The sequence below is a fragment of the Hylaeus anthracinus genome, unplaced genomic scaffold, assembly GCF_026225885.1.
Source record: "Hylaeus anthracinus isolate JK02 unplaced genomic scaffold, UHH_iyHylAnth1.0_haploid 2, whole genome shotgun sequence".
NCBI classification, from domain to species: Eukaryota; Metazoa; Arthropoda; class Insecta; order Hymenoptera; family Colletidae; genus Hylaeus; species Hylaeus anthracinus.
Genome location: NW_026534838.1, coordinates 5547272 through 5561598, shown reverse-complemented (window position 1 = coordinate 5561598; position 14327 = coordinate 5547272). Strand labels below are relative to the sequence as shown.

Genomic DNA, 14327 nt, shown 5'->3' with positions numbered 1-14327 from the left:
CAATTTCTTTCTGAACGAAAACAGAAGACTGTAAAACTGCGAACTGCCTTTTTTTATTTACTTTCCTTTTCGTTTGCATAACTTCCATCATCGGAAGAAACTCCAAGGGACATTCGGGCGCCTCTATTTTTAAAATTTCTAATCGCGCCGACATCAAAGAGGGAAAATTCTGTTTGCGGAACGAAAAATTGTACGGATGCAAGCTGCTCCGGGAAGACTGTCCGTTGCGATGCGAGAGTACAAGGGAAACGCGAAAAGGTGGAAGAAACATATGTAGATTTTCCGATGGTACGGGGTGAAATTTTCAGAGAGACTCTCGCTGGAAAAATGTTATTCGCGTGTACGTCCCGTGTGCATTCGAATCTTTTTGATGGGCCGCGCTAAAAACGAGAAAGTAGATTGAAATTAAAGTGGAATTCGCGTGCTGACAAATTTATTTCGCACTCGGGATTGGAGATTACAAAATGGGCGCTTGCGAGTCTTTCTAGCAATTCATATAATAATTATAATGTACAAAACCTTTTCGATAGTTTTTCAACAAAGATAAATAAAAATTAGCCGAGATTCCTTGGAGCAGCTAATCGATTGTGTAGTAAAAATTTCATTATTTTGAAACTTGTTCGTCGATTGAAATTTATGGAAGTTTCTCTTTTTGCAAGTACTTAAGAACGACCTTTTGCTACACGAGGCTGTGATAAAAAACGAAGCGGAGACCGTTCGCAAAGTGCTCAAAGAGCCCGTCGACGTCGATTCCAGGAACAACGTAAGTTTCATTCGTACAATATCCAAAATCAATGAACCGTGGAGGTGTGCACCAGTAGTCGCCAACAATAATTCTATTTTTTACTCGGAAAAAATAAAAATTCAGAATCACAAAGCATTCAACACAACTTCTCTCGATTTTCAATAAATATTGTCTTGCGATAAATAATATGAATTCTTACATACAACGACTCTGAAACCTCGCCAATAGCTAACTAAAAATATTAAGATAGTTCTTGACGACTCAGAAATATTTCCATCAGAAGAAGTCGGAGAAATTTCGTGTTTAAAAAACAAGCATCTCGGCGCGAAGGTGGAGAATGTTCTCGTTGAAAATGGAATCTTTCACTTGGCGCCACTTCGTTAACGTTAACGTCATGCAAAACGCGTTACACGCTCCGAAGCGCGAGATAACGTGACGCGGTTGAAGTAGTAACGTGCCACGAATATAGTGCGACGTCTGTCTGACTGAGCACGGGACATATCACGTAGTGTACCGTCGCAACAGTTAAATCGTCATGATTCTGCTCTAGCCATGACCTTTGTCTCGGCATAAACGGATTATTCCACTTAAATTCCCATGACAGCCTGCGCTCTCTTCAAGCTTTTCCGAACAACGAGCCTTTTGTTTGATTAAGGGCTACATACGGTCGGTCCTGTAACCATTCGTACTCTCTATTGAAGAAGTTTGCTTAAAATAAATAATAGAAGGAAATTTTTCATTGTGAATATATACAGGAATAAACCTTGCACGTGGATATATTTATAACGAAATATTTAATTGGAAACTGATGGGAGCGTATAAACACTCAATTAATACTTTGAATCTTTATTTTATTTATTTATGAAAGCTTGGAAGATCGATCTTTATTTCATTCTGAATGAGAAATATGGAGAAGAAAATACTGGTGAAAATTGACAAGATGAAAATAACAGAGACGAACGTACAATACGTTCGAATAAAATTCTGATGAACCTCGAGTAATTTTTTCGTACAAAAATAGTGAAAATCGTGATAGATACAGAAAGGTTTATCTGTGTAACCATTCATCGAATAAACGTTGTAAATAAATTTCTGTTGGAACAAAATTCTGGCTATCTCTGGTGTGCACGTCCGTGTAGGTTTGTCATTTAATTTATCGCGAATATATCCGCACGATTGAAAATTACTGTTTAGTATGGCCGAGCGCCGATCCACTGGGCAGCGTCAAGGGGAAACACGGAAATCATCGAAATGCTGATGCAAGCGAAATGCGACATCGAGGCCAGAGACAAGGTAACATTTTATTAATAATGTTATAACAAAACGAATGATCGTGGCCAGGAGAAGCTAACGTTTTCATAAATGCATATCGAAATGTTCATCGACTAAATGATTTTCTAAAGATCGTGTAAATTAAAAAATTTGAAGAATTAATGCACTACAAATATTTGTATAAAATTTTTGTTTAAATATTCTTTCAATCTAAGCAAGGTTCCTGTATTAATTAAATAAAAATCGTATCGATTTTCTCGAGGACACTGATGGAAGTGTGGTTTCGAACGTTTACAAACTTGGGAATTTTGACGAGGTATAATTAAATTCTGTCTGTAATATTTGAAGTTCGGCATGCGCCCGTTGCACATGGCTGCTTGGTATGGGCACAGGGACGCCGTGAAGATGTTAATCAACGCTGGAGCAAATGTGTCAGCCGTCAACAAGGTATTCTCGTAATTAAGCGAATAAATATTCATTACTTACTCTGAATACCGTGTAACCTAGGACTAACCGACACCGACGACAGTCATTAAAATCGAATTACTTCGAGACTCTCGAAATCCACGAGCCCCTTTATTCACTCACTTTCAATTAAACTACAAGAGACATCGTCCAAATATTTTCGTCAAAATAATTAAATACAAAAATGAAATTTTCTTTCAATATTCCAAGTCACTTGGAATATTGTCATGAATATTACAGTTATTCAATATTATTCAAAATATAAAAGAGAAAGATTTTATTGCTATTCTGAAACGATGCAGTAATTTCTATGCAAAAGAGTGTTAGTATATTCGAAGGTTTCAATATTCCAACTCACAACTTGCATCGTCGTGAAATAAATTATTACAAAGTTACAAATATTCAAAATATAAAAATGAAAAATTATTGTTATTCTCGAACGATGCAGTAATCTTTATACGAAACAATGTTAGCCAAAGTTTTAAATATAAAATACCGATATTTTCTCTAACAAAAAAAAAAAGACAGAAAAAATGGCATAACTATCTATGATCTATCCTATTGGTTCTGAAATCTCCAATGAATCGATGACAAAGAAAATTCCTATGGCGCGGTAGGAGGAAACGAAAACTTTCCGCGTTAATACAGTTACAGAGAGAGAGAGAGAGAGAGAGAGAGAGAGAGAGAGAGAGAGAGAGAACGAGTGGAATGGTATTCGTTTGAAGCCCGACACAAATAATCAAAGTTTTCCTTTGTCGTAGAAACAATACACTCTTTTAATGTGCGCCGCCCGCGGCAGCAACGTCGGCGTAGTCGAGTACCTCGCGGAGGCCGTGGAATCGTTGAACGGCGATGCAACCGATTGCACCGGTGCAACTGCACTTCATCACGCAGCTAGTGCCGGTCACCCGACTGTGATAACAGCCCTCTCCAGCATACCTAGGCTCGAGCTAAATGTCACGGACAAGGTAAGAGCCGGGAGGCGTCATAATTTCCCTGTAGACCGTCACTTAACTAACCAGGTGGCGCGAGATAGAAGGGTTGGGGGGGGGGGGGGGAGACTCTTAGAATTGAAAAGCGGGCGTGAAAGAAATTTTTTAACGCGCAGGAAAATGGAGAAAACTTCGACGTATCTTTGCGTATTGATAGAGGAAATGGTGGTACCTCAACCAGCGTGAAATTACTTTAATATTAATAATAAAGGAAGCTAATTACGTGTTCTTCAGTATGTTTGTATAGAAAAAGGGTCACGAACCCTAAGGGTAGGAACGAAAGAAATTTTTTAACGCGCAGCAGAATGGAGAAAACTTCGACGACTCTTTGCGTATTGATAGAGGAAATGGTGGTACCTCAACCAGCGTGAAATTATATTTATATTAATGATAAAGGAAGCTGATTACGCGCAGTTTAGTATATTTATATAGAAAGGGGTCACGTACCCTAAGGATAGGAACGAAAGAAAATGTTGAATTAAAGCGCGAACTTGGAAAATTGAAAATATATCTTTCTGTATTAATAAAGAGAAGAGTGGTACCATGGCTACCAATTGATAAATGGGTTACGTAATTGCATTTTTTATTTTTATAATAAAGGAAACTAAACGCAAACGTTTTAATTAAATCGTGGCATTGGTACGAAGTTAATCAAATTGGAAATTAAGAATTAAAAAACACACCTGCTCCGGGCGTACCAAAATATGAACCAAAATATACGTCCTGGTTTCGTTTGCAATACGAGCGTAACGAGGGGCGGATTTGCAACCAAACTAAAGTATTGAATATTCTTCGGGTGGAACAGTGAGTTTTTACGAAAAAGAGTGAAATATCTTTTATGAGTTGGAAGAAGTTTGAATGTTTTGAGACGGGAATTTCTTTTTGGAAGTTACTCCAAACTCTGAACGGATCGTTCGAAACAGTGGAAGCGTGCTCCTGGAATCCCGTGTGAAAGTTTGAAAGGCCGAATCGGTTCGCCGATATTAATATCCCTAAATCCATCACTTTTTCAATTTAATGCCTGTAATACGTTTTGTAACGAATTTCAGAGAGTGGGCATGGAAGATAAGAAGTAGGTTAATCGATCGAGGAAGCGTTTCATTTAATATTATTATACAACAAGGGGTGTTCAATTTTTTTTTTCTCGTGAAAAATAAAATAAAAGAATCCGATATTACATTCTCAGAGAATAGTAATCCTCTGGATGTACAAGAATTATCGAATAACGATAAATCACTGTTTAGAACATGTTTCTCATACATAATTTTGTACGAAATTTTCAAAATCAAGAAAGGTTAATTGAGTAATTTTTAGTGAGTAGATGAAAGTTTGAGTGAAATAATTTTCTTATTTCCACGGTTTCATTGAAATAAGGACCACTCTAGTGCACGTACGACGTCTCTACTTGCTCGGAGACTATATCTGCGACGATATGGCGCCGAGGTAAAGCGCTTGATCGAAATCCAGGACGTGAGACTGGGATGCATTGAAACACAATAGCTTTGGATCTCGATAATGAAATCCTAGAGAAACGTTGATCGAAACAGCCCTTTGTAAATTCGATACGAAGAAATCGAGCAGAAGGCAGAGAGAAAACTTCAATTTTCAGAGCCTCGATGAAGTAATTCTTTTGCAGTGTCGTTTGCAATGTCTTTTGGAGTGTCGTCTTGCGTCAGGAGTATTTACATTCGCGCTCGAGTTTGCAATTTTCTTGCACAATTACTCTTGAATTAAAAATAGTCGATTTGAAAGTCATCGATCAAACGCATTTCGCAAAACACGGCCGAACTTATATAAACAGCGATGAGAGTAATCTCGAATTAGTATTTTAAACGACAATCGTAACGAGAACGTTGCGCGAAGATTTTTGAAAACAAACGATCACACGCTTTAAGAATATTTATCGCGTGGCGCGAAACGTCGGCGGTGTAATCGCAGGATTATCCCGATGCACGGGGAAGATTTACTTTCTCAAATATTAATCCGTTTCAAATTGAAACGAAAACGCAAATATCCGCGTGCTGCTGGATGCGAACGCAGGAAACTTCAATTTATGTAGAAACTGGTCCACGCGGCTTCTTCCCGATTCAGTTGCCGAGAAACTGGGTCTCTGGCATTAGCTATATTGCCTTCTTATCGCGAAGACAAGCGAAATCCCCGAAGGAGAGAGGGCGAACCACAGCTGCGTTGCAACTGCAGTCCTTTGAGAGAATTTTATGGAACTTGTGTCGGTTTACAGGTGCTTCCGACACTCTCGGGAGTTGCGCGACCTGTCGATCTATCGGAATCCCTGTGGTCCATGGCGATTGTAAAGACAGAAGACGCCCTTTAACCCTTTACAGGTCACTGGCACTCGTTACTACTAAGGAAAAGGCGGGAGTTTTGTATTTTTAAGTTTCTATGCTCATACTTTGGATGGAAAAAATGATGGAAGAAATATTCCCAGAGAGTTCTGTCCTATGAAGGTACTCCTAGCCCTTTACACCATGGCACTCGAAGACAGTACCATTACAGGGAGCTAACAATTTATACGTCTAAACTCTTCTTCTACCATGATTGAAACTCATTCAAAGTATACAAATTTACAGCTTATTAGAAACCTATTTATGAACCAATATCGCTACGAACAGTTCGAGAGTTACCGAGATCTAAAATAAACAAAGACTGTCGCTTCTAAGTCGCCCCGAGAGTGCAGAGAGTTAGGTTAACCCTTCAACCATTGAGTAACTTGAAAACAGTGGCAAAGTGGGGCAATATTTGCTTCCTCTAGCACTCTTTGTATATCTTCTTATTATGGGTAAATTTTACAATGATTTTTAGAAAGGTCAGACACCAATACACTGTGCTTGCGCGGAGGAACACCTGGAAGCTGTGGAGATTCTTATAGGGCTAGGAGCAAACGTGGACGCACAGGACAACGAAGGAAACACCCCTCTTCACGTGGCTACCAGAACGAGGCACACGGCCATAGCTCAATTGTTACTAAAGGCTGAAGCTAATACCGAGCTGACTGATCAAGTAATTAATTCATCCATTTAGCTAAGCAAAGTTAATTCATAAATTGTATTCACATTTGTAACAATTGTACTCTCGTATGAGAAGTCTGAAAAATCTCGTCAATCTTTCATTACACTCCCAAGACATTTTATTGACAATTAAGCCAATCCATAGAGTCTGAATTGCGGTTATTAGATGGGTTTCACTCCCCTTCACGTCGCCGCCAGTCAGGGTTGCAAAGGAATACTAGACTCGATGATTCAGCACGGTGCAGCGCTCAATAAGCAATGCAAGGTACGCTTTCAATTCCGACATTCGCGAATTATTAGGTTGTATAATAAGTTCATTCGCGTTTTGTCGTGAAAATATTAAATGCTACCAATTACAGTACGCATAATGAGATTTTAAATAACCATTGAATGAATTTTTAGTTGTAAATTGTAAAATGTTATTCGCAGCCTCTCGCGGAGCAATGTCCAACAAAAAACTAGATCTAAACCTACTCAGAAAGTATTTCCGTTTAAACCGTACGTACATTAACGGTATTCAATATTGCCGCTCCATCAAATAGTATACAAAACCTACTAAGGCAGTATGTATACTAACAGTATTCAATACTGCCGCTCCATTAAATACTACACCAAACCTACTGAGACAGTATGTACATTGTACGGTATTCAATACTTCCGTCTCATTCAAGAACTACACCAAACTTACTCAGACAGTATGTATACTGTACGCTATTCAATATTGCCGTCGTACCGAGAACTGCACCAAAGTTACTCAGACAGTATGTACATTAACAGTGTTCAATATTGCAGCCTCGCCCAAAAACTACAGTAAACTTCCTCAGACAGTACGTACATTAGCAGTATTCAATATTGCTGCCCCCACCAACTACCCTAAATCTACTCAGACAATATTTCCGTGTAGACAGCATATGCAACAACAAGTTTAGCGCATTCCCCATTACGAGTTAGTAATTAAATAAAATCACCGGTCGATTTGTTAAACATTCCATAATTTATCACATTTACCAACTTTAATGGGGATAATATGGACTTCTGCTATCTTTGAGGAATATATGTATACTCCTTCAACTCTTCGAACCCTCTCAGCTCGATACATTCATCCATTCCAGCTAACGTAAACAACAGTTTCGTGTTAACACTTCTCTAAATGCGTACCGTGGACGCGAACGAACTTGTTAGACAACCTAATAGAATCGAGTAACTATCCGTCTTCGTGACACTTTATCGGTTTGCAGTACGGAAACACGGCTCTACACTTAGCCTGTCAGAACAACGAAGTAGAAACGGTCGAGATACTGATTAACAAAGGGGTCGACCTGAACTGCTTGAACTTGGTGCGTAAAACGACCGCGTTCACGACTAGACTCCTTCCATTCGCTCGATTCTGATCGTACAGGTATTATGTCTCTACGATTCTTACATGATACCTCGCGACATGTTTCAGAGACTACAGTCGCCGATCCACATCGCTGCAGAGATGGGCCACACAGACATATGTGAGCTGTTGCTTGCAGCAGGTGCGAATATCGAGCAAAGAGAACAGGTGAACACTGATCGTACACCTTCTCTTTCCTTTGGTTCCGTTTATTTCAAATTTCTGAAGACCTTAGCGAAAAATACTCAAGATAAATTCATTGATAAATTAGAGATAAATTGAGGCCACTGAATTATAAAGAAAAATTGGAAGCTATGATTTTCATTTAATTATTTCTATGCTGCCATTTATTAATGATTGAGGCAATTAAACACACGTCACTTTGGTTTTATAAAGCATCCTAGCTATGCGTTCTAGGCCATGGATTAATTTAAAAAAAAAAATGTTACTTAGGCCTCTCTGGATCTCAAAACCTCAATTCCATAGTAATTCTGAAATCTGTAAAAAAAATCGTATCTGCAGAACAAATTATCTGAGATATCGATACACCAGCAAACGTAATTGGCTATAGTGGCACTATGTACATCCTGCCACCATTTCTATTCAAAGTCTCAGTCTCAGAGACAGAGTTAGTTTTTTCTCATTAAAAACCAAACTATTTTCGTATTTAATATTTTTTTGTCATTGTTAGTCTCTAAGAAATTTAATTAAATCTTCGTTCACAACTTCCGAGAGTAGTTTCTACCAAATACCAAGTGGCGACCGCGAGTCGTCCCCGAGTCGTCCCCGAGTGGAGAGGGTTAACTTTGGTTTAACGTGACAAAAGCTCCGAAGCAACGTTTCCACGTTTGCGCACGTTTCGCGCGAGATCAGCCGGTGTCAAAATTTGTCTATTCGACGTGTAACCGTCGACGCGACCGGCCAACTTCGTAACAAAGTTTCGAACGGAGTTGTTTGGATGTTTACAGAGCGGCAGGACGCCATTGTACGTCGCAGCGAGAGGCAGTTTTACAGCCATCGTGGATATGATTATTAAAACTGCCAGGCTAGACTACCCTGCACCGGTAAGTGCCTTAAAACTGACCGTTTACGGCTTTCCTTATTTTAATATTTTCTTTTATGGGATGCTTGGTTCAACATCATAACGCACTTTTGGCGAGGCTGAGATTACTGTAATTCCTGGAGTCGACAATCGGGGATACACAATTTAAAAATTACCAACACTATCGTTTATATATTTATATATTTTCATTCACCATTTCCTTTACTTTAGCGGTGTTATGTTCAGTTGAAGACGTTGAATTTTTAAATGCACTGTATCACTCATACGCACGTGTTTTTTATAAAGTTGATTCACCGTAAGCCTTATGTAACATTTTCAACGCATCGGCACACGAAATTCCATTTGCAATGCAAAATTCAAGACAGATTCTTTGTTCGTTATTTTTATCCATCGCAAAAATCGCTAAACACACTTGTGCTGAACTGACAAAATGACGCACTGTAAACAAACTAAATGACAAGTGACGATCAAACTCCGCGTGAGTATAGAGGACAGTAGTGCCAATTTAGTGACAAAAAGAATTTCAACAATCCCTTTAAGCGGGCTTTTTAAATGATCGATTCCTGGTACTTTCTTGACAGAAGTATAAAAAGATTGTTGCCACTCAGGTGAATTCAAAATATTTTTACATTTAGGTTAGAAAAGAGACTAGTTTTCCTCGAAAACTACACTATTAGGATTTTTCTTTTATTATTACTCCAAGTAAACCCTGAAAATCAAATTACAAGGACAAGAAAAGAAAGTGATTCAGGTCTGAAAGAGTTAATAGAAAGGTCTTTGGGGAAACAAACAGTTGAACTGCTTTAAAATTCCCATCTTTGGGAATTAATTCGAATGAAAAATTTCCCTGCTTTTCCAGGAAGCTTCGACGTCCGAGAAGGAAATTCGAGATCTGACGCCCGCGAGAAGAAGATGGCGAGAGGGATCTAGGGGTGGAAGTATCTCCAGCAATAATTGCGGGCTCCCAGAGCACATTCGATCGGTTCTATGGAAGTTGGCGTACAAACACTTGGGTCCTGAAGATTGGAAGAAGCTGGCTCTTCACTGGGCCTTCACGCACGAACAAATTCGCGCGATTGAGCACCAGTATACTGGTAAAATACAATTCTAAATTAATTACGAGCGTGAGTACCTTGCAGGCTTCGTGAAAAATACGGAAACAATTCTGGTCTGTACCTCCAGACCTGGGAATTTTTTAAATAAAATCAGGTCACTTCACAGAGACGTATGATAAAGTATTTCGTAGTATTATTACTGGATTTACTTCAAACTGGAAGGTTGAGTTGAGAAAATGTTTGGAAATTATTATGAAATTTGCCAAGGTCTGGTGCTAAAGTAGATTAAGTATATCACGATATTATTAATACTATTACTTGAAACAGAAATTTTGGTTATTTCCAAATTGAGAGGTAGATTTGAGAAATTATTTGGAAATTATTATGAAATTTGTCAAAGCCTGGCGCAAATTAAATTAAATACTTCATGATATTATTAATACGATTACTTCAAACATTTTGGTTATTTCCAAACCAGGAGGTAAATTTGAGAAATTATTTAGAAATTCTTATAAAATTTGCCAAGGCCTGGTGCAGACACGAAACGAAACACAAGAATTCATCAAGGTACAAAATTAAATACGAAAAATCTAGCCAGCAATACTAAAAATCTAGAGAGAACTATAACGAAAGATAAACAAGTGACGATTGAATATTTGCACATCGGTGTTCCCTCCGTAAACAGAGGGCAGCCTTATGAAAAGGACGATAAAGCTCCTATCGTAGGTCCTTCGAGCTACAAGGAGCACGGCTTCCGGATGCTGATGATCTGGGCATCGGGACTGAGTCCTGACATCTCCATAGCAAAGGAACTCTGCGACGCATTGTCTGCGGTCGACAAAAAGGCCGCCGCGGGTAAATGATTTTTTAACTGGCTGCGCTAATTGTCAAGGGAGTATTCTACTTCAGACGGTATAACGCATTTTCTTAACGTTTGTGAATTTAAAAATTATCATTTTAACACTCCAAAATTTTAACGTTTCACGCTATGAATATTTCTTGCGTCCGGTGGTAATCAATAATGGACTCTTTTGGGTAATAATGATTGACTGGTGTATTTTAAACAGTGCATGGATCATGCAGGTGTATAACACTTTTTTCTACATTATTAGTCACTTTTCAAACATGGTGGCTTGATGAGACTTTGTTACTATTCTTTACACTTCTGTACACTGTATTCTTTTCATTTTCTTTTATCGTTCTATTTTCTGACACCACAGCTATAGTCCTGTAAGTCCCAAAGGGACCAATGGCTCGGGTACTTCGGGTTCGCCAAACCCGTACCGTAGCCACAATCAAACATGGCTACGGCCCCTGAGGTCGAGTAATAAATAAAATAATAAATAAAATTGTCCAAAAAATAATTCTGTGCAACTCCTAATTCGTCTGAAGTAAAATATTCTCTTGTTCATCAACGCAAATTGATTTTCTAAGACTACAAATGATTGCAGAATCGGTTCGCAAACAATTGGATCAAGAGAAGGAGGGCAAAGCGAAGTCGAACAAGCAGCGCTGTCACAAATGCTCCATCGCTTAAATGCAACGATTTTAATACTCCGCCTGCGATAGGAAAACAGGTGAAAAACTGTAAGACTATCAAGGAACTCAAATCGATCGCTGTAGTCGGAAATAATTGTCGGGGTTCTAGCGACGCTCGTGTTGTGACGTATGTATCCGTATAGTCGCCGATCTTACCTTTTTTACAGTACGACGTTTCGATATGAACTCGCGGTTTCATAGTGAGATTATTGTGTATAGATACGAAGAGAATCAACGAAACGTGTTACACGAGTCAACGAAAGCATTCGATGTGAGAACTCTCGAATCGCGGGGCAAATAAGATAAAAAAATATCACGCGAACGTATAAATTTTACAATCGCGACGTTTCGCGTGGATTAGAAACGCGTTTGTACATATTTTTGGAAAAGTGCCATCGTCTCTCGACCTGCCTCGAAACATTTATTTCGATTGGTTTTCGTTCTGGTTTCGTATGGACAAAATTCGCGTCTAGTTTCCAATAACGAATACAAAATAAATTGTTTCTATCAACACATTCGCTTTGGACACGTATACGCATTAATAGATTTTCATATAATAAGATCGTGGAGTTAATTCGAAATTCAGCAATGTTTGCAACAAAACAAGCCGTCCTGTCTCGTTTCATTCTTGGCCAAAATCGAACGTACTCTTCGAAGATCACGATTCTGTTCGTCGATAGTCGCGCGAAACCAGGTATCTGTAATTAGAAACGTGAAATACGTACCTTGGAGTATGAGCGGGCGATGCGAAGCCGGGCTTTCGATGTGATAAAAGAAAGAAGTAGATTTAGAGCGTAATTAAAGACGAAAATGTCTCAAAGCTTTCAATAATTGTACAATTCATGAACGACAATCTACATATCCGAGAAAAGTGTACGATTCAATAAACGAGTAATTAAAGTGTCTCGAGATTTTTAAACGATCACTCCGATTTAAATCTGTGCGCCCTTTGGATATGTTGTATGAATTCTATTTTGCTCCAGAAAAATAATTTTTAAAATATTTTGAAAAAGGACTAGTTGCATCTAAATGGAATGCAGTTATTTTTTTATAAACTGGCTTCTACTCGTCTCTAAATAAAAAGAACTCGAACTTAAATTTCTGCACTCATAACACTCATCGTTAGACACTGTAGATATTAGAAGAAATTAATTTGAATGCATTTATTCCTTATAAACTGGCTTCTACTCGCCTCTAAATAAACGAAACTCGAACTTAAACTTCTACTAATTATAACACTCGTCCTTGGACACTGTAGATATTAAAAGAAATAAATTTGAATGCATTTATTCCTTATAAACTGGCTTCTACTCGTCTCTAAATAAACAAAACTCGAATTCAAACTTCTAATATTTACTACACTCATCGTTGGACACTCTAGATATTAAAAGAAATAAATTTGAATGCATTTATTTCTTATAAACTGGCTTCTACTCGTCTCTAAATAAACAAAACTCGAACTTAAACTTCTAATATTCACAACACTCGTCGTTGGACACTGTAGATATTTATAAAAATAAATTGGAACATCCTTACCCATCGTGATCCACGAGTATCGAGATTACTCGGACGAGATGGACAGTGAGGGATGGACGACAGTGGGTGGGAAGAAGAATCCTAAACGTCGTTTTCTATTAAAATGTGAATGTTTATTAATCCATACGGAATATCAATTTGCTTCTATACTATAAAAGAATGCACTTCTTGTTTCCACCCACGCAAATACGTAATATATTTATATATAACAAAATATTATGAACGGTATTATCATTATCGTATCATACTAATCATTAATAACGGTTTATCAGCGTCGATGGTAGAAAACGGTGCCCGAAGCGCCGTCAACGGCGGGTTCGTCGTGATCGTGAATTGTACAAACCGATACGGTAAACGGGGGGGTTGAAGGGGTGGTGGGGGGAGAGGAGAGGGCGACAAATCGCGCCAAAACTCCTAAACCTTAACAATTAGAATTAAACACTATCGACAATAATTAATCAGCTACCATCGTCGTCATAGCAACGAGCAAATGACTGTTGCGCGCCATCGAACGATTCACATCTTCGAAAAACGGTCAAAAACTCGCGACTCTCTTTTTTATCCACCGTTCCACTCGAACGCCTGAGAAAGCAGAAGTGCAGTTGCGTTTGTTTACCGAAACAATGGTACACACCGAGGGAAACGTGCGCAGAACTCGCCCGAAACGGCTCTTCCATACGCATCGCATCACATTTTCCTCTATCATCATTCCAAAAACGAAAGAAATGAAATATTTTATTCTCGAAGCTGTTTCATTTTCCAGTCTTTAACTTTGTTGCCGTTCTTCCTTTAAATTGTATCAATTTCACTTCAAATGAAAAATATACACAAGGATAATTCATTTTTCCTATTTTAGACAGGGTACGATTCTAACCCTTTCAAGTATCAGATTACTCGGTAATCACAACGATAACATTTTCCTTAATATTACCAGAAACGTTAAGAGCCGTTTCGTGGGAGTTCCGCCGTGTCTCGAGCAGAAATCCACGACAGCGAGTGTGTCACGCAACGAACGATTGAATTTTCACACGTGTTCGACGAACACAACACCCGAAGGGTAGTTCCGGCGGAGGAAGGTTCACGTGAAAGGCGAATAGCGACACACAACAGGCAGACGACGTTAAATACGGAGGTATGCAACGCAAGAAAATGAAGAAGAGAAAGAAGTAGAAGGAAAGAGAGAACAGGAGGGAGGAGAAGTGCGAGAAAAAAAGAAATTGGGGACAAAGGACCAGCTGATTAATTAAATTGAGAAA

The 14327-nt window shown here is 38.7% G+C and overlaps 1 protein-coding gene across 2 annotated transcripts in view; it reads left to right on the top strand.

Annotated features, from left to right (window-relative positions):
- The window catches only part of LOC128892834 (ankyrin repeat and death domain-containing protein 1A-like), a 29716-nt gene extending 17400 nt beyond the window's left edge, over positions 1–12316 (top strand). Inside the window, exons 3-14 of one of the 2 annotated variants that reach the window (XM_054153398.1) lie at positions 660–763; positions 1940–2038; positions 2366–2464; positions 3244–3450; positions 6295–6492; positions 6667–6765; positions 7739–7837; positions 7948–8046; positions 8847–8942; positions 9801–10035; positions 10723–10851; positions 11448–12316. In XM_054153398.1, the coding sequence (XP_054009373.1) occupies positions 660–763; positions 1940–2038; positions 2366–2464; positions 3244–3450; positions 6295–6492; positions 6667–6765; positions 7739–7837; positions 7948–8046; positions 8847–8942; positions 9801–10035; positions 10723–10851; positions 11448–11533 (1550 nt within the window). In that variant the 3' untranslated portion in view covers positions 11534–12316. Of the gene's footprint in view, positions 1–659; positions 764–1939; positions 2039–2365; positions 2465–3243; positions 3451–6294; positions 6493–6666; positions 6766–7738; positions 7838–7947; positions 8047–8846; positions 8943–9800; positions 10036–10710; positions 10852–11447 lie in introns of both variants that reach the window. The other variant, XM_054153397.1, reaches the window with a different exon arrangement.
- The last annotated feature ends 2011 nt before the right edge of the window (positions 12317–14327 follow it).